The sequence below is a fragment of the Pagrus major genome, chromosome 5, assembly GCF_040436345.1.
Source record: "Pagrus major chromosome 5, Pma_NU_1.0".
In the NCBI taxonomy this organism is placed as follows: Eukaryota; Metazoa; Chordata; class Actinopteri; order Spariformes; family Sparidae; genus Pagrus; species Pagrus major.
Genome location: NC_133219.1, coordinates 9,040,802 through 9,060,217, shown reverse-complemented (window position 1 = coordinate 9,060,217; position 19,416 = coordinate 9,040,802). Strand labels below are relative to the sequence as shown.

Sequence of the window (19,416 nt, the reverse complement as noted above, 5' to 3'; positions counted from 1 at the left end):
TTGATTTGATATTATATTATATTATTATATATTAAGTTATTTCCACAATTTTAATGAGGAGAATTATTGATTATTTTTATTCTGCCTCATTGCATTGAATTGTTAGTGTCTTGTGTCTGCAGAGAACCTGCAGCCTGGATTTTCTTTCTCAGTTTGTTGCTGTTTGGGACGTGTTACCAACCAAAGTCTATTTAGGTCTCTCGTGTAAAATGTAATCATTCAATAAAATGTCATTTAGCTCTGGCAATAATGTAACTTAAACATTCATGCCAATAAAGCTTAATCAAACTTTATTTATGCCTCAGAATGGGTGGCTGAGATCCACCCCTGTGATTAGTTCGATCTGCCGTCCCTAATGCATCGTCCATGCTACTGGAATGCATATCCTCATTATGTAACATGAGGGTTGGATATAAAAGACAAAACATTTGTTTGCATGTGAGATGTTTTTCCAGTCTTACAGTATCGGGAAGATTAAATCTGAGAAACAATCTGCATGTCAATATCAGTGTCTTTTAATCTATACAATATGAAGCAAATCGAGCTACTTTCTGGATTAAAAAAAGTAGTGAAAATGTGAATAAGTGATTAACACATTTGTTGCTGATGATGCTAATTTCTTGCACCATCAGCCACATTTGATCCTCAGTGTCACACCTTGCCTTTCTCTTGTTTTATCTTAACCAGCTTTGCTAATCATTTGTTTTGCTGCAGTGATGAAGGATACTGCTATAAAACCTTTATAACTGTATACAAGTAATAACAAAACTAGATAAATGTTGCACGTGCATGTACACAACAACCCTCTATAGACACGCTCCATGTTTAATAAACGCATATAAAAGCCACTGTCTTTATGGTTGGTTTATGGGACAGTGGTATTGTTGATTGACCTTGCCTTGTCATTGTTTTATGACAGGTATCTTTGTGAATCATTTGCTTTGCTGCAAAAACATATGTTAGTTTTAATGGTCATTTTACAGCTATGATAAAAGTTATAATTGTAAACAAGTAATAATGAAACTAGATTTTTTTTTTATACTTTCACAGTTAATAACTCACACACACAAAATAAGAATGATAGAAAGAGAGCATCTTGATAGAATCATGTAGATTTCCTCTGCAAGACAATCTGCACACGTCACAGAAAATCTAACAACAGTAGGTCACTAAATGTAAATGTTGTCCACCTGCGTGCAAGATGCAAAACAATAAGTTGTGCTACAACAGAATTATAGATCATGTTCACACAGCTGCCATCACGCTCAGGGCAGTAAGTTCAAATGTGGTACTGCTCTGTTCCAGGTTGCAAGTCCTATAAATGTCCAGTTAAAAGTGCTAACGGAAGCTAATGGCTTATCAACCCATTAGCTTCCGTAAGACAACAGCTAACATTAGCATTCAACCGCTTCCTCATTAACATTGATATTGTTACAAGATACCATAGGAAAGGCATGAATTAATTATATTATTATATTCTAATGTGGACACATTTATTTAAGCCTGGAAGTGAAATGTACTGGATGTAATCCAATGGTAGAGTTAGCTAGGGAGTGGTTGAATGCTAATGAGTTATCAAATACATTGTGTTACCTTTATATATGGCCCGGGTCCCTCCGGATTTTTCCTATCCATCATCGAGAAGCAGTGAAATGATAACGATTTTTCAGACTCCCGATGTTAATACGACACAGCAGCATAACCTAACCCCAGCTTTCGAGCATCCCACCCTGAACAGAGGAAAATGGCCGCCCTGTGAATGTGGCCGGAGAACCATCATGTGTGAGGATCCCATTGAAATGCAAGAAAAGTCAGCCACTTGATCCTGATCTATTGCCATTGTTGTAACTCAACCCAAACTTCACAGGTTTGATATGAGTCCCACCTTAAAGACATCTACATGCTAATATTCAGTTATAGTCAAAGCGCCACCTGCTGGCCACAGGAAATGACAGCTTCTATACTTTGATGTGTACACACTCCTCCTGGCTGGTTGGCCAGATCTACCTCGAATTCGGTCAGAAAGCCTTGTGACTTTGATAATGGTATACGGTGAAGATTGTGAGTTTTCATCGCACCCTGTAGCCATGGCAACGTTGTATTCACCATAAACAGGAAGTTGCTATAACTTCAGCATAAATGATCAACTCTTCCCCAAATCTCACGTTTGATAACAGTCCCAGCCTGAAAACATCTACATACATCTACATACAAAAATGCGTGAGTTATAGTCATTGCGCCACCTACTGGCACCAGGAAGTAAGCCTTAAGTGACAATCATCATTTGATTTACGCAAAATCTTCATGGTGCGTTCTACCTTTGACATACTTGAACCCAACGTTCACAAGTGGACAGTGGAAGTAACATTGAACTTCTTCACACAGTGCCCAAAACACATGAGAATTCAGAGCCCTGTCGAACGCTTCAGCAGCGAGGCCGCGGCTGTCACATGGCGGGGCGTGAGAGCCTGTTCAACACTGACACTGACTGTGATCTGCCGGGATTTCCAGGTCCAGACAGGGCGGGTTTATGTTGTGTCTCATAAATAACTTGATAACTTGATTGCAAACTGTAATCATTTATCATATACTATTTTTAGGTTTGGTAATGCATTTGAAATATCAGGCTGATAAATGAGAAGAACAAGAAAAAGAGCCTCTAACTTGGTCCTCTCTAGATATCTGTCATGGCCTTTAAATGTGTGTCTGAGGTCCACCCCTATTATTACTGTAGTTTGATCTGCTGGTGTTTGTCATATATTGTTTATGTTACCGGAACACAAATTCTCATGCAAGCAAAAAAAAAACCTGTTCGTGCATTTTACGTTTTTTTTTCTGGTCCTACCAAGAAAATGAAATCTGCAAAACAGTCTGCATATGTCAGACCAAAGGTGGGATCCAGCATCAGTGTCTTCTAACCAGCACAGAGCAAATCTCCAGACAACAAATGAACTATTAACAAATGAAGCTCGCTCAGTTGAAAAATGTGAATAAGTGACAAACACCTTTGGCGCTGATGAAGCTTATTTCTTGCACCGTCAGCTACATTTGATCCTCAGTGTCACACTACGATAACACCTTGCCTGTCTTTTGGTTTTTCCTAACCAGCTGTGCTAATCATTTGCTTTGCTGCAATGATCACATTTATTTTGATTACGTGGATCAAGTGGAGCTGGAATGCATTTTGTCTTGTGAAGTTCTTGAAAGCTGATAGGCTCGGGTGTTTTAGGAATTTGTATCACACGGACAAAAGAGTGTAGTAATTTGACGTGTAAAATAAAATGTATTTAAACAGACACATTTTTACAATCAAATGATATAAAAACATTATCTTCAGCAAACAAAAACATATTTACAAAATGTAGAATAATTTAAGATTTACAACATCAAGGAGACAAAATAAAAAGCACAGCAGAAAAATAAATAACATTTTAAATTACGTCCAATAAATATCACAATCTATTCTTATAGGTCATTGATTTTCTTCACCAAAGTAATTTGTTAGCCTTCATCCTAAAGCGAGAGTCACAGTGAAAGTGCAATTTTTTAAAGCAGCAAAGTTTCACATTCTTTTACATGATCAGAAAACAATCCAGTTCAGTATCTTCACATCAGCTCAGTATCTTCACATCTTACTGTACACGTGCTGTACAACATCTACACATTATACAATCATTTGTGCAACATGTCACAAAGTTTCCTGACCAACCATCAATCAGATCACTGTGGTGACGCGGCAAACTGCCCTAACCAATGAGCTGCAGGTCACATTGAGCCGGTGCTACACGTGGTGTTTTTTGTTGTTTGTTGCAGTCACCGAGAAGTTCAGTATCTTGATATCTTACTTGATATCTTACGTGCTGTACAACATCTACACATTATGCAATAATTTGTCAAACATGTCACAAAGTTTAGAGAGGCTTGGAGCGGCCTGGAGAGACGTCTCTCCTCCACTGATGGCACTCTGATCTCATGTCGACATAGCGGACAACTGCCGAACTGCTGGATGACTCTGGAGCTGCAGGGACGACACAGACACCGGTGGCCGCAAGGCAGAGTGACTCTGGCCTCTCTTCCCATGCACACCACACAGTCCATTGAACTGCTTCTATCTGTGGTCAAAACAGAGAAGTCACAGTTAGAAGATGATCCAACACAAACTGATTCCTCTGATTACAAATGTGCACATCAGATAGTATTTGGTTGGACGGACTCTTTCTTACCTGCTGGGACTTCCATGTCAAGACAGGACATGCAGTCATCACTGTCTCCATCAGGAATCAGGCTGTCGCTGTAGTCAACATCAGGTGAGGTGAGGCATTCAGGTGCAGGACACGAGCGTCTGGTGTATAAAAGCTCCTTTTTTCTCAGAGCCTGCAGGAAAGAGTAGAAGAATTTAAAAATTTAATCTTTTATAACCTTCATTCCAAAACTATGAATCTTGATTACATCTGCACAACAATGTGCACATTTACAGACAACAACAACAAGCTGGGAGGTTTTGCCTCTACTTCCTGAATGAAGCGTAGTAAACAACCACATCAGCTGAACATTTCTGCAAGAATTGTGCTGAATTTTGGCAATAAGAAGTGAATCACTTTTAAAATGATGATATTTAAATGATATGAAATCACTGATTACTCATTTTAATAATAAGATCAAGGTGTTGTAAGAGACAACATTTAAAACAATCTAGTCAACACAATTACCACATACATTTCTCCTCAAGGTCACAAAGTCTCATTCAAACCGGATGATAGTTAATCTTTTGCTTTACTACAGTGATAAAGTTGACTCTAACTGGCCTTTTATAAGAATAACAGCAGATATGATTGTAAAACATAATGATGAAAGTGGTTCACCTGTGCTTTCACTTCTGAGCAACAGGTGAAGGTGTGTCAGTCATGCAAAAGATGAATAATTAAAGTGAACAGCACACCCAACTATAATATGTGTTGCAAATAGATAAACTGTGACTCACATTACATGGCTGCTCTGATATATTTAAGAGAATTTGCAAACCATTTATGGATTATATTAAAGTTCAACTTTAAACTCCCACTTTACTGAATCTAACTCCACATGAAGTTAGCCACACTCATTTATAGTCTTTGATTTTTTTGCAGCCTGTTTCTTTAAAGTCTCTGTATGTGTTTACATGTCTTCTTTTTCTTTCCTGCTTTTTCTCTTTCATTGTTTTCTTTCTGTATTGCTCTGTGTCCTTTTTAAATGTTCTTTAAAAGCTAATAAAAATACAATGTAAAAAACAAAAAGAAAAGTGGCAGTGAATGATGATAACCCACCTGGAGGCCTGCGAACACAAACATTTATCTTCAGGGTTTGACTCTGACACGTCTTCTGGTTTATCTTAACCAGCTTTGATAATCATTTGCTTTGCTGCAATGATCACGTTTTATTTATTACAGCTATAAAAAACCTTTATAGCTGTCAACAAGTCATAATGAAACTAAAAGTAAATGTTTACAATCAAATGATAGAAAAACATTATCTTCAGTAAACAACAACATATTTACAAAATATAGAATCATTTAAGATTTACAACATCAAGGAGACAAAATAAACTGCACAGCAGAAAAATAAATAACATTTTAAATTACGTCCAATAAATATCACAATCTATTCTTATGTCATTGATTTTCTTCACCAAAGTAATTTGTTAGCCTTCATCCTAAAGCGAGAGTCACAGTGAAAGTGCAATTTTTTAAAGCAGCAAAGTTTCACATTCTTTTACATGATCAGAAAACAATCCAGCTCAGTATCTTCACATCAGCTCAGTATCTTCACATCTTACTGTACACGTGCTGTACAACATCTACACATTTTGCAATAATTTGTCAAACATGTCACAAAGTTTAGAGAGGCTTGGAGCGGCCTGGAGAGACGCCTCTCCTCCACTGATGGCGCTCTGATCTCATGTCGACATAGCGGACAACTGCCGAACTGCTGGATGACTCTGGAGCTGCAGGGACGACACAGACACCGGTGGCCGCAAGGCAGATTGACTCTGGCCTCTCTTCCCATGCACACCACACAGTCCATTGAACTGCCTCTATCTGTGGTCAAAACAGAGAAGTCACAGTTAGAAGATGATCCAACACAAACTGATTCCTCTGGTTACAAATGTGCACATCAGATAGTATTTGGTTGGACGGACTCTTTCTTACCTGCTGGGACTTCCATGTCAAGACAGGACATGCAGTCATCACTGTCTCCATCAGGAATCAGGCTGTCGCTGTAGTCAACATCAGGTGAGGTGAGGCATTCAGGTGCAGGACACGAGCGTCTGGTGTATAAAAGCTCCTTTTTCTCAGAGCCTGCAGGAGAGAGTAGAAGAATTTAAAAATTTAATCTTTTACAACCTTCATTCCAAAACTATGAATCTTGATTACATCTGCACAACAATGTGCACGTTTACAGACAACAACAACAAGCTGGGAGGTTTTGCCTCTACTTCCTGAATGAAGCGTAGTAAACAACCACATCAGCTGAACATTTCTGCAAGAATTGTGCTGAATTTTGACAATAAGAAGTGAATCACTTTTAAAATGATGATATTTAAATGATATGAAATCACTGATAACTCATTTTAATAATAAGATCAAGGTGTTGTAAGAGACAACATTTAAAACAATCTAGTCAACACAATTACCACATACATTTCTCCTCAAGGTCACAAAGTCTTATTCAAACCGGATGATAGTTAATCTTTTGCTTTACTACGGTGATAAAGTTGACTCTAACTGGTCTTTTATAAGAATAACAGCAGATATGATTATAAAACATAATAATAAAAGTGGTCCACCTGTGCTTTCACTTCTGAGCAACAGGTGAAGGTGTGTCAGTCATGCAAAAGATGAATAATTAAAGTGAACAGCACACCCAACTATAATATGTGTTGCAAATAGATAAACTGTGACTCACATTACATGGCTGCTCTGATATATTTAAGAGAATTTGCAAACCATTTATGGATTATATTAAAGTTCAACTTTAAACTCCCACTTTACTGAATCTAACTCCACATGAAGTTAGCCACACTCATTTATAGTCTTTGATTTTTTTGCAGCCTGTTTCTTTAAAGTCTCTGTATGTGTTTACATGTCTTCTTTTTCTTTCCTGCTTTTTCTCTTTCATTGTTTTCTTTCTGTATTGCTCTGTGTCCTTTTTAAATGTTCTTTAAAAGCTAATAAAAATACAATGTAAAAAACAAAAAGAAAAGTGGCAGTGAATGATGATAACCCACCTGGAGGCCTGCGAACACAAACATTTATCTTCAGGGTTTGACTCTGACACGTCTTCTGGTTTATCTTAACCAGCTTTGATAATCATTTGCTTTGCTGCAATGATCACGTTTTTTTTATTACAGCTATAAAAAACCTTTATAGCTGTCAACAAGTCATAATGAAACTAAAAGTAAATGTTGCACATTTGAAGAACATGCTACATAATACACGCAAATAATAATAACAACCACTGTATTTATGTTTATTATAAGGGACAGTGCTGTTGTTGATTAATTAACACATATTTCAATCTTTGTTAAGGCTCCTGCTGCAGCGATTAAAGACTGCAGATTTACGGGCTATCTGCTGTGTGTCTATGGCCTGTGCTTCTGTATGACAGATTGTGCTGGTATTAGGTATATTTAAAAGAAATACAAGTCATTCTTTGCAACAGGTTTCCATTTCCAAAATCCATGGATAACAGGCTGCTTATTTTAAAAAGTTGACAGTTGGTTCATGAGCTTGTATGGAGCAGTTGACAAAACAATCTCTACTCAAGGAAGGAACAAGTGAGTGGAGCTTGAATGCATTTTGTCTTGTGAAGTTCTTGAAAGCTGATAGGCTCAGGCCTTTCAGGAATTTGTATCACACACACAAAAGAGTGTAGTAATTTGACGTGTAAAATAACATTTATTTAAACAGACACATGTTCACAGTCAAATGATATAAAAACATTATCTTCAGTAAACAACAACATATTTACAAAATGTAGAATAATTTAAGATTTACAACATCAAGGAGACAAAATAAACTGCACAGCAGAAAAATAAATAACATTTTAAATTACGTCCAATAAATATCACAATCTATTCTTATAGGTCATTGATTTTCTTCACCAAAGTAATTTGTTAGCCTTCATCCTAAAGCGAGAGTCACAGTGAAAGTGCAATTTTTTAAAGCAGCAAAGTTTCACATTCTTTTACATGATCAGAAAACAATCCAGCTCAGTATCTTCACATCAGCTCAGTATCTTCACATCTTACTGTACACATGCTGTACAACATCTACACATTATACAATACTTTGTCCAACATGTCACAAAGTTTCCTGACCAACCATCAATCAGATCACTGTGGTGACGCGGCAGACTGCCCCAACCAATGAGCTGCAGGTCACATTGAGCCGGTGCTACACGTGGTGTTTTTGGTTGTTTGTTTCAGTCACTGAGAGGCTTGGAGCGGCCTGGAGAGACACCTCTCCTCCACTGATGGCGCTCTGATCTCATGTCGACATAGCGGACAACTGCCAAACTCTTGGATGACTCTGGAGCCGCAGGGGCGACACAGACACCGGTGGCCGCAAGGCAGATTGACTCTGGCCTCTCTTCCCATGCACACCACACAGTCCATTGAACTTCTTCTATCTGTGGTCAAAACAGAGAAGTCACAGTTAGAAGATGATCCAACACAAACTGATTCCTCTGGTTACAAATGTGCACATCAGATAGTATTTGGTTGGACGGACTCTTTCTTACCTGCTGGGACTTCCATGTCAAGACAGGACACGCAGTCATCACTGTCTCCATCAGGAATCAGCCTGTAGCTGTAGTCAACATCAGGTGAGGTGAGGCATTCAGGTGCAGGACACGAGCGTCTGGTGTATAAAAGCTCCTTTTTCTCAGAGCCTGCAGGAGAGAGTAGAAGAATTTAATCATTTCATCTTTCGTAATCGTCATTCCAACAATAACTTGGCAGCGTCAGTGCATGTGAAACGTCCTGCCCACAAACCAAGGAGATGAAAAACAGGCAGTGCTAAAACAACACATCGCTGCTGTTCACAAGAAAACTAACCAAGGAGGGAGATGGAGCACGTCTGTCCGTAGATGTCTATCATGGCCCACAGCGGCCGGCTCAGATCCACTCCTGTTAGCAGCTTGTGCTGGCTGATGTTTGTACTTGTGATGTATATGGTGCCTCCATGAGACACCCAGAACTCCAGCTCTGTACCGGCTTGGCAGCAGGATTCATGCACAGGAGCAGCCCAGTGCCCAGGTGTGTCAGTGAGGTTTGGGATGGCCATGGCGGGCAGAGGCCGAGATCTGGCTGAGGGCGACACGTTGGTGAAGCCCACACGCAGAGCTCCGTGCCAGTTAGACACATCTTTCTCCACCCTCAGACGAATCCTCTCCTGGATCTTCAGCGGGCGGCTGCTGAACACCAGGCCGTTCTTGAACGTGGTGCCCGTCCTCTCTGCCAGTCGACCCCCCCGGCTCAGCCTGACCTTGTCTCCCACGGCCTGACAGTGGAATATCAGAGGGCCGAGGCAGGACAGGTTGCACCTGTGTGTCTCCTCTGACTCAGCAACTGCAACAGAACAAAATCACAACTATGAATCTTGATTACATCTGCACAACAATGTGCACGTTTACAGACAACAACAACAAGCTGGGAGGTTTTGCCTCTACTTCCTGAATGAAGCGTAGTAAACAACCACATCAGCTGAACATTTCTGCAAGAATTGTGCTGAATTTTGACAATAAGAAGTGAATCACTTTTAAAATGATGATATTTAAATGATATGAAATCACTGATTACTCATTTTAATAATAAGATCAAGGTGTTGTAAGAGACAACATTTAAAACAATCTAGTCAACACAATTACCACATACATTTCTCCTCAAGGTCACAAAGTCTTATTCAAACTGGAGGCTAGTTAATCTTTTGCTTTACTACGGTGATAAATTGACTCTAACTGGTCTTTTATAAGAATAACAGCAGATATGATTGTAAAACATAATAATGAAAGTGGTCCACCTGTGCTTTCACTTCTGAGCAACAGGTGAAGGTGTGTCAGTCATGCAAAAGTTTTTGTATGTGTTTACATGTCTTCTTTTTTCTTTCCTGCCTTTTCTCTTTCATTGTTTTCTTTCTGTATTGCTGTGTGTCCTTTTTAAATAATTAAAGAAAAAAGTTGCAGTGAATGATGATAACCCACCAGATGGCCTGCGAACGCAAACATCCATGTCTCAGGTGTGACTCACACACATGTGGCAACACCACTAATCAACCGCTTACTGTAGAAGTTTTTTCTCGTACAAGACAGTGAGCATTTCCGGTAAAGCCTGTTTTTAATTGTTATCTTTTCATTGTCGGACACTTTACAGCACAGGTTGTAAATCCTCAATCACCTCTGCTTGTTTCAAGTCAGCTTCTGCAGTATCATCACCTGTTTTACAGCGATGTACTGTGTGTGATAAGACAAGACCTGGCATGATAAACATGCTTCCGTTTGATATCTCAGCTAATAAGTTTTTTAACAGTAATAATCACTGTCTTAATGGACAGAACACTGGCTCTCAGCAGCTCTTGTTAAAAGGAAAATAGGGCTGTTTTTAAATCATAAAAACGTGTAATAATAGCTATTTTATTATAAAAAATAATTTACCTTTGAAAGAAAACTCTGTTGTTTTTTGATCATTAATACCTAAAAATAAATTAAAATAATTATGCAAATTAATGACAACTTCTTTTTTTTTAGTGTTAGTAATAACATCAAAGCCCATACTTCATAATATTTTTTGGCAAGTTGACAGTGTGGTTAACAGAGGATCTTACTGACATTTAAAGCAGTATTGTAAATGAAATATGAAGTTCTCTGTAAAGACTGAAGAAAAAGAATGAATATCTCACCAGGGTTGCCGTTGCTGCTCTCCTTCACCATCTTGAAGAGACAAATAGTTATTTTCTTTTCTTCGTGTCTTGAGAGAAGTGTGTGTGTGTGTTCTCTTCTGTGTCTCGCTTCGATTGTCATGAAGTGGGGAAGTTTTGCCTGGCTTTAAAACAAGGCGCACGTGTGGGGTTTGTCAACAAAACATTGCCTTCATCACATGGGGAAGGGAAAGGGGAGGGACTGAGGGAGGATCCAGACTTTGGGAATTTTCCTAAACTTGTGGGCGGGGACAGCAGGCCAACCTTTTTTTTTTTTTTCTTTTACAGTGCGATTCCTGATTGTCATATATGACTTCTTTTAAATCGATGGCCTTCAGAGAAGCCTAGAGCAAATAACAACGTGAGGTCCTTGACTCATTTTCATTTTCGTTATGTGTCATCGTCTTTTGATTGTGTCTTATGCTGACAAAGATCATTTCTATCAGCTTGACATTAATTGTAATCCACATGTTGTTGTCCACATGATGATACCATGATAACGTGTAGTTTCTGCCTGTGTGTAACCTTTTAAATTGTCTGTATCTGGATTTCATGCAACCGTTCCTACTCGTACTCTCCTGTAACATTCACCACTCTTTATTCTTTACCTTTAAATGATTTGTTCAGTTCTTGTCCTTGTTCCTAGCTGCATCTCTATTTATTTTTTAATTTCATTTGCCTTTTTTTTTTAAACCCAGGTTAGTCCCACTGAGATCACAGACAAGAGGGACTGTAGCAGCAACACAGAGTAACAACAGCAAATGAACAGAAAAAAACACACTTAAATAATCAGATCGAACTTTTGCACACAGACAAGCTGGACTCAATGGATTTCACCACAGTCTTATAATGTTCAGTGGTTCAATATTCTGAAGTTTCAGTTCAGTCTGTAGATTGTTCCATGCAGCAGGTGCCGAAAACCAAAAAAGCTTGGACTCAGGGGAACAACGCATAGCAAAATGTCAAGAGAACGGAGACTGTGAGTTCCATATTTATGGTTTAGAAAAGAAGATAAGTAAATAGGAAGTTTGCCAAGAATGACTTTGTGAATAAACACATACCAGTGACTGAGGTGGCGTTCACTGTATACTGTGTAAGTACACCGACAGCGATGAAAAGCCGGAGTCAAAGTCCTTGTATGTGTACACATGCTTGGCCAAAAGAGCTGATTCTGATTTAATGTAACATGGGAAGCACATATTCCCCTCTTGAAACGCTAAAAGATGACACTGTGTGCACTTAAAGCTGAAGTGGATCTGATGTTTGAATGTCTTGATCTCAGTATTGTCATTTTATCAAAGCTCAACAGGCTCACACAATATGACCTACTTGTTTGAGGCCGAGGAAAACACTGGAAAAGTCACCTGATGCAACAAATAATGGAAACTTCCACTAAAACTCCGGATATCACTTTCCTGACTGGCTCATTGCACTTCAAGGAACTTCATGCATAGTTATGTGATGAGACAATGGCAGGATCAGACCTGACTCCGGTGTCTGCTGAGCTTTGTCTCCCTCTAAAGGACACATGCACCGTCAATCCTTTAGTCCTCATTGGTTGGCAGTAGTGTCATGTAGAAAAGCCAAATGACATCATCACTCTTGGAAAGTTACTAGCTCTGCTCCTACTATGACCCAAAATCACATGTCTTTTCCAGAGAAAACCCCTGAATCCTGATTGACCCACAGCCCACGTGGAAAGCATATCCTGAGTGTGGACATGTTTTAACATGTCTTTATGTCAATATGTCTCTAAACTTTATGTGAAACATCTTCTTATAAAGACAATTATGTCCTGTAGAACAAGCTTTTGATTCTAGGAATACATTCCTGCTCTTTTCTTATACGAAAGGAAAACTCTCTTTACATCCTGACAGTTAAAAAATGATGCAACCCTAGTCAAAGAGCATAAAAGTAAACGACATTATATTAACATTTCTATGACTGAAATTGTTCTATTATATATTATAAGGCATCATAAATTAATTATGGTTATTATGGTAGAAAGTCATATGGAATTCAGGATTAAAACCTCAATTTCTGTCTTCACGTGTAGTGCCTGTGGACCACAATCTGAATTTATTACTAAATCATATTGAAATACATTAAGATATTAGTCCAGCAGCTCTGTGACATGTTTTAACTAGTCGTATAGTGAAGCTGGAGTAGTAATTGTGCTGAAACTGTTGCAACAGAGGGTGAAAGTCTGGGCAGGACACGTCATAAATGAGTGTATTACTCCCAGAAGCAATGAAACTGCTGTGATGGGTCAGAGATTCTCCCAAACTAAATCTGCTTTAACATGAATTACAATGACTAACTTATAAATGATTAATATAGGAAAGAGAATATCTGAAATACACCGTGCATATCATCATGCACTATCACTGTCAGTGTAAATTGTGGATGCCCGTATGTACACATACATGCCTATACACGATCATCCAACCCATGTACATCCGTTCAATATTCAATTCTGTAATGCGTTATGTTAAAGTCCTTCTTGTATGTATTAGCTAAAAGGTAATAAGACCCATATAAGTCCTCATAAGTTGCTTATTACCATTATTGTGTGTGAATGAGACTTTTTAAGTGCTAATAAAGCATCATAATCACATTTTCTGTTATATTATGAGACATTTATAAGCACTAATAAGAACCTCGTTAGCCGTTTACACACTGCTAATGAACAGTAATGTTAGCCTTATGAGTTTCTTATAGTTGTTTATAGTAGCATTACAAACACATTCATTAGTTTAATTAAGTTACCTATTATGTCATCCTATGATCTTATTCTGTGGCTTTATTAAGATTAATACAGACTTTATTGTGCATTATCGGCAATTAACTTTGCTTTTTGTGGCATTATACCTTGTAGGGGTATTTGGCATCACTGGATTATTGACACATACATAATCTTATTAACACATAATACTGCTTATAAGCATTTCATTAGTGATCCAAATGGAATCAGCATATTTTATTTTATTTATTTGTTTTATTTTACAGTTTTCCGCAGTGATCCAGAATGACAATCTGCGGAATTCAGCGGAATGTTTCTTTACTTGTAAAGTAATAGACAATATTAATTTAAGATAACAAAGATTGTTTTTGAGCAAAAAATAATCTGTTAAAACAACCTAAAATTATTTTTAGCAGGTTGAGATTAATATTTAGCACTTACATCAGCATGGGGTGAGTAGATGATGGCTGAATTTTCATTTTTGAGAGAACTGTTCCTTTATCATTCATGCGGTGAATGCGGAGGTTTGCCACTCAGCCACACAGTGGGGTCACAGAGATTAACTAGGCGCTTATTAGTTTGCATATTGGCTCTTTATTAGTCATGATAACGCCCTTAATAATGCATGCCCATATTCTACAACTACTAGGCCATTAACTAAGGGTTTTCCCTCAATAATCTCAGAATTACTGCTTATTGATAGTAAGTTAGGAAGTTGCTGTGCATGAATTTTGATCTTAATATGCTTTGCTCATTATGGGCTTAATGACAAATTCACAAATATGGTCTGTTGTTAACAAAACATAAAGCTACACACACAAAAAAAACAATATGCAACCAATATGCATGCTCATAAGCTATAGTTAATGTTTAACCTACGTATGCTAATATAAACAGTTAGAAAATATAGATATTATTTTGTCTAGATTATTTTTATGCACAACACAACAATATAATTGTCTCAAAACTACACATCTCCAGTATCAAAGCAGGAAACAGAGCAACCCTCCGCCTCCTCCTCTGAGCTGCCTGTGCTTCACCACACTTGGTCAGACATGGCAGGCCATCAAAAAATCAACTTGTTCCCACTCCACCTGTTCAAAACACTATTAATCTGCTGCCTTCCAATAAAAGGCTTGGCTCTCAGAGAGGAGCCAATGGGAGGCCATTAAAGCTGTGAGACCCAGGCCAATCCCAGTCTGCATTCTAATGTGGCCTATCTTTATCAAGGTGCCACTCCATTTCCAGATACTGCTTATTTATGATATCTGAGGAGAGAGCCGGCAGGAGGCACGTGTCTTTAGGAGAACACTCAAATCTGTGTCCGGAGGGCTCGCCCCAGGCTTCAGATATGGGATTATCACAGACCACACTGTGGCTGAGAAGAGGTGACGGGCGAGAGTGAAGAGTTTATCTGCTGCTGCACTGTTTCTGATGTGGTAGCAACTTTGGCAAACACCAGGGACTCTGTTAAAATTGCTATTAGTGCTCTTAATTATTTGACTATCTGGGAACGGTGGGTGTGATCCAGAGAAGTCCTTGTGGGCCCATCAGAGGTCTCTTCCTGCCTGGATCTTATTGGATGTGTTACTGAGACCTGGAGGCAGAGTTACAGTTTCTCCCCATGGATCCAAACATCCAGGGGTCTTTCCTGTTCAACAACAGCCTGAACCAATTCCCCTCGGACCTCAAGGCACCAGTGTGCCAGTACTCAGTGCCCAACTCTTTCTACAAACTCAACCCGGGCCTCAACAGCCAGCTGCAGGCAGGGACCCCTCACGGCATCAGCGACATCCTGAGCCGCTCCATGGTTGGGATGGGGTCCACGGGCACCACCGCCCTCCTGTCCGGATACTCCACCATGGGGGGATTCGGACCTTCCGTCACCAGCACGTCTATGTACTATAACCGAGACTACAACTCCAACCTGGGCGGCTTCTCCAAGCCCGGCGCCGAGTGCCCCATGAAGGGTCGCAGTGTGAGCTGCTGGGCGGAGAGCAGCTGTGACTGGAGAGGAGGGAGGCAGCAGTGCAGCAACAGTGAGTCTGAACACTGCAGACTGGACTCAGCATGCAGACCACTGACACATCACAGCCTCACTGTCTGTGTCTGCGCCACTGTTAGAGATGTCTCAATGTGTTACTGTCTTAACTAAAAGAGACAAATTCAATCTGATCAGAGAAGACAGAGAAAAATACAACTTCAAAAATTCAGACAGTAGTATGGTTGGACTAAAAAACTTTGAGTTTGTATTGTTCTGAGTAATGCTTAGACTTGAGTTATTATTCAATCTGTTATTGACATCTTGAATGTTTAAGTTTAAGTGTGTGTTGAGAGTCATGTTTCGGGGGAATAATCTTTAAGAAAATACAAAAATAAGACATTACAGATGTTGATGAGTAAATGTGGCAGACCATCAACACACAAAGAATTCAAAACGATACAGAAATACGCAGTAACTTCAAAAACAAGGACATGTCAAGTAGTATGATTTGACTACAAACCTTGAGTTAGTTTTTTCTGGAAAACTGAGAAATGCTCAGATTTTTTGAGGAATTATATAATTTAACACATTATTAACATTTGAAAATGTTTAAGTGTAGGTTTATATTTTAAGAGTCATGTTTAGGGGGTATTATCTTCAAGAAAATGCAAAAATAAGAATTTACGAGCGTTGATGAGTAAATGTGGAGCAAATCTCAGACGTCCAGCTGACACTTGATACATTTATTAACTGACAATTTGGAGCACTTTGCTCTCCATCAGCAGCTGCGGTTTAAAGTCGCTCCTACTGATTCCCCTGTTACATACAGTGCACTATGATGTCACTGTGCAGTAAAGGTTGTGTGTATTTTATGCTGAGTATTTTTTTGATATTGTCCGCTCTGCAGCAGCTGTCAGTAGCTCATATGATCCCCCATCACTTTGCCTAAAACTGCACGTTAAAGACGGTTTAAAAAATGCTCCCATCCTCACCACTTTTTAAAACAAAGTCAAAAACACGTCTTTTTCTAACGGTTAAAGCCTGAAATTCAGCAGCTTCATGAGGGAAATAAGAGGTGTACTGGTCAGAGGGGTATCATGTTAAAGAAAACACAAAAATAAGAAATTATGGGCGTTGATGAGTAAATTCCAAATGTCCGTATGTTGAGTATTCATAAATGTATTCAGTATGCAGATGTTGCTGCAAATGCAACTGTTTTTGTTCATGGTTTTAGTAAACTTTTACAATATTTGATCTTTATTCAAAATACTGTCCATCAAATCCATCTGTGTTTTAGTATTCTTTATGAGTATTTCTGTCCACTTTGATTTTCTCAGGTGGTGTTCCTCTGGGGGAGATGTCAGGCAGGAAGAAACACACCAGACCAACATTCAGTGGACATCAGATCTTCGCTCTGGAGAAAACATTCGAGCAGACAAAATACCTGGCCGGGCCTGAGAGAGCACGACTGGCTTACTCTCTGGGCATGACTGAATCCCAGGTCAAGGTAAAGATAACAGCGCACAGATTTAATGTACTTTATGTTGTTCTTTGTTTGGTGTATTTTATGGCGTTATGTGCACCTGTGAAGTTACCTGCAGGAAAACTGTAAAAAATATTTTAAAAATACAGTTAATGAATTACTTTCAGGTGCAGAATAGAAAAAGGTGAAGCATTATGAAAGTGCCCCTTTAGTAAATAAGGAGGTCAGATTGACAACGTAACTGGCATAAATAGGTTATCCGCTCTCCATCACGCAGACACGCGATCAGGGATGGTTGTCATACCTTTCTATGAGTTACAAATTCAAGAAGCACGTTCAGAGGAATACTCACCCACCTCCATCTCTACCTCCATCTCCACCTCCCCCGCCTCCCACACTTGCTGTTGTTGTTTTCAGGTGTGGTTTCAGAACCGACGCACCAAGTGGAGGAAGAAGAGCGCCACGGAGCCGAGCTCCACGCAGGCGAGCCACCCGGGACAGAGCGGGGAGGCCTCGGAGAACGAGGTGGAGGACGAGGAGTACAACAAGCCGCTGGACCCGGACTCTGACGACGACAAGATCCGGCTGCTGCTGCGCAAACACCGCAGGGCCTTCTCCGTCCTGCGCCTGGGCCCGCACCACGTCTGACAAACCCCACGCACACACACACGCACACACAGGCGCGCGTTTCTCTGCAGACCCGCATGCTGTAATTAAAGTCAAACATTTTGAATACAAGTTCAAGCATGTTCAGAAGAGGTCATTTGCAAACAGGCTGTGGAAGTGAAGCTATAAAGACGTTTACTTTTATAAGTTACAGTAAGAAAGACATCATCTGTGGCCTGTTTCATGTTACACCGGGATGTTGGGGGATTACCTCATACACATGTTTTTTGTAAAAACAGAAGAAAATTACGTTATAAAAACTGCATGATGCTATTGGTAATACTAGTAAATAAAAAAAGAGTAACCTGAAGTTATTCTTGTGTTCTCTTTTTAAACAGACTGTGATTATTTCAATTTCAAAATAAAACTGACGGCAGGAACTGCCAGACATGACAGGTGGTAAAATAACTTTATGAAACTTCCTTAATTCATCAATAAATCCCCAAATTCTTGCAAACGTAAAACAAAAGAGTTTTACAGCCTCACTGTAGGAGATAATGTTATAAATGTGTAGGAAATTCTGGGACAACTATTTTGAAGGAATTTGCTTTTAAACAATTTAATTTCACATTTTCTAAAGGTGCTTCAAGGAACTTTTAGCTGGTTATGAAACAGTCTCAATTTAACACTGATGCTTCTCTATGATCTACATCAGCAAAAGACACCATCAGTGAGTAGACTGGCTGACACCGTGTCTGAGTATGACTTATGTGAGTTTGATAAGTAATAAAATAAAAACATATTTATGGCGGATTGCTGAGGATGAATTGAGTTGAAGAAGCTGCTCTTAAGTCTGACGGTACGACACCAATTTTTTTTACATCGGCTACCTTTGTCATCTTTTGTCCAAAGATGACACGAAGAAGTGGCAGATGAAGCTTTGATGATAAATTCTGGGTTTATATGCTGATAAACCACAGGCCTACTAACACTGAAATACAGGGTGTTAGGGAGTACATTTGTTTAATATGAAATCAGTGCAGAGAAAGAAGTGTGCATGTGTGTTAAAAGGTAATGAGAACATTTATAGGGAAACATGTAAGATTTGTAGTTCTGCAAAATGCTTAAGCTGAGACTCCACCTGCGTTTGAAATACAAACATTAAGGTGAATTATGTGAATCATTTATCGAACATGCTGGTAAACTGTCTGTAAACACATTGTTTGGCTGCAGTCCTGCGAGTGTATTCGCCGCCGAGCTGCGAGCGAAAAGGCCCGAACAATGCAGAGGAGTGCAGAGGTCAAAGGTCTGATCTTGTGTGATTTACTGGTGTGGTCGGGCTTAATTGAAGACAATGACCCCCGCAACCCACTTCAACATGAAATCAATACCAACAGACCAGCTCATTCACCATTTAGGCTCTGAGTTTAGCCTCCATATGGTTGAGGCAGGCAGCTGACATCAGGCCGGATGATTCTGTCAGAGAAGCTGAGGAGACCATTCTGCTTTGATTACACACGTTGTAGTTGTGCATCATTCAATGTCTCAAGTCCACACTGAAGCTGTGATAATGCAAATAATTTAAAATGACCGAGCATTATGTAATCATTGAGGTTTATGAATATTTTGGAAGCAACACATATTTAAG

The 19,416-nt window shown here is 39.3% G+C and overlaps 2 protein-coding genes across 2 annotated transcripts; one reads left to right on the top strand and one right to left on the bottom strand.

The window, feature by feature from the left end:
• Positions 1 to 7,914: 7,914 nt before the first annotated feature.
• LOC140996183 (E3 ubiquitin-protein ligase NEURL3-like) lies at positions 7,915 to 11,229 on the bottom strand. Its single transcript, XM_073466487.1, has 4 exons — positions 10,935 to 11,229; positions 9,095 to 9,607; positions 8,779 to 8,928; positions 7,915 to 8,667 (listed from the first exon to the last, which is right to left on the bottom strand). Exons 1-4 carry the CDS (start codon positions 11,053 to 11,055, stop codon positions 8,465 to 8,467), a joined length of 987 nt encoding a protein of 328 aa, XP_073322588.1. The 5' UTR covers positions 11,056 to 11,229; the 3' UTR covers positions 7,915 to 8,464.
• A 4,090-nt stretch (positions 11,230 to 15,319) lies between these two features.
• On the top strand, positions 15,320 to 17,810 carry nkx6.3 (NK6 homeobox 3). Its single transcript, XM_073465426.1, has 3 exons — positions 15,320 to 15,734; positions 17,017 to 17,186; positions 17,580 to 17,810. Exons 1-3 carry the CDS (start codon positions 15,320 to 15,322, stop codon positions 17,808 to 17,810), a joined length of 816 nt encoding a protein of 271 aa, XP_073321527.1.
• The last annotated feature ends 1,606 nt before the right edge of the window (positions 17,811 to 19,416 follow it).

What these genes read in the sequence shown, in the direction of transcription:
- LOC140996183 (XM_073466487.1), bottom strand. Translation starts at nt 11,055, where the DNA reads ATGACAATCGAAGCGAGACACAGAAGAGAACACACACACACACTTCTC. An exon ending in GAGCAGCAACGGCAACCCTG is followed by an intron (nt 9,608 to 10,934) that starts GTGAGATATTCA and finishes GTTCTGTTGCAG; the next exon opens with TTGCTGAGTCAGAGGAGACA. An exon ending in GTGCTCCATCTCCCTCCTTG is followed by an intron (nt 8,929 to 9,094) that starts GTTAGTTTTCTT and finishes TCTCTCCTGCAG; the next exon opens with GCTCTGAGAAAAAGGAGCTT.
- nkx6.3 (XM_073465426.1), top strand. Translation starts at nt 15,320, where the DNA reads ATGGATCCAAACATCCAGGGGTCTTTCCTGTTCAACAACAGCCTGAAC. An exon ending in GAGGCAGCAGTGCAGCAACA is followed by an intron (nt 15,735 to 17,016) that starts GTGAGTCTGAAC and finishes TGATTTTCTCAG; the next exon opens with GTGGTGTTCCTCTGGGGGAG. An exon ending in TGACTGAATCCCAGGTCAAG is followed by an intron (nt 17,187 to 17,579) that starts GTAAAGATAACA and finishes TGTTGTTTTCAG; the next exon opens with GTGTGGTTTCAGAACCGACG.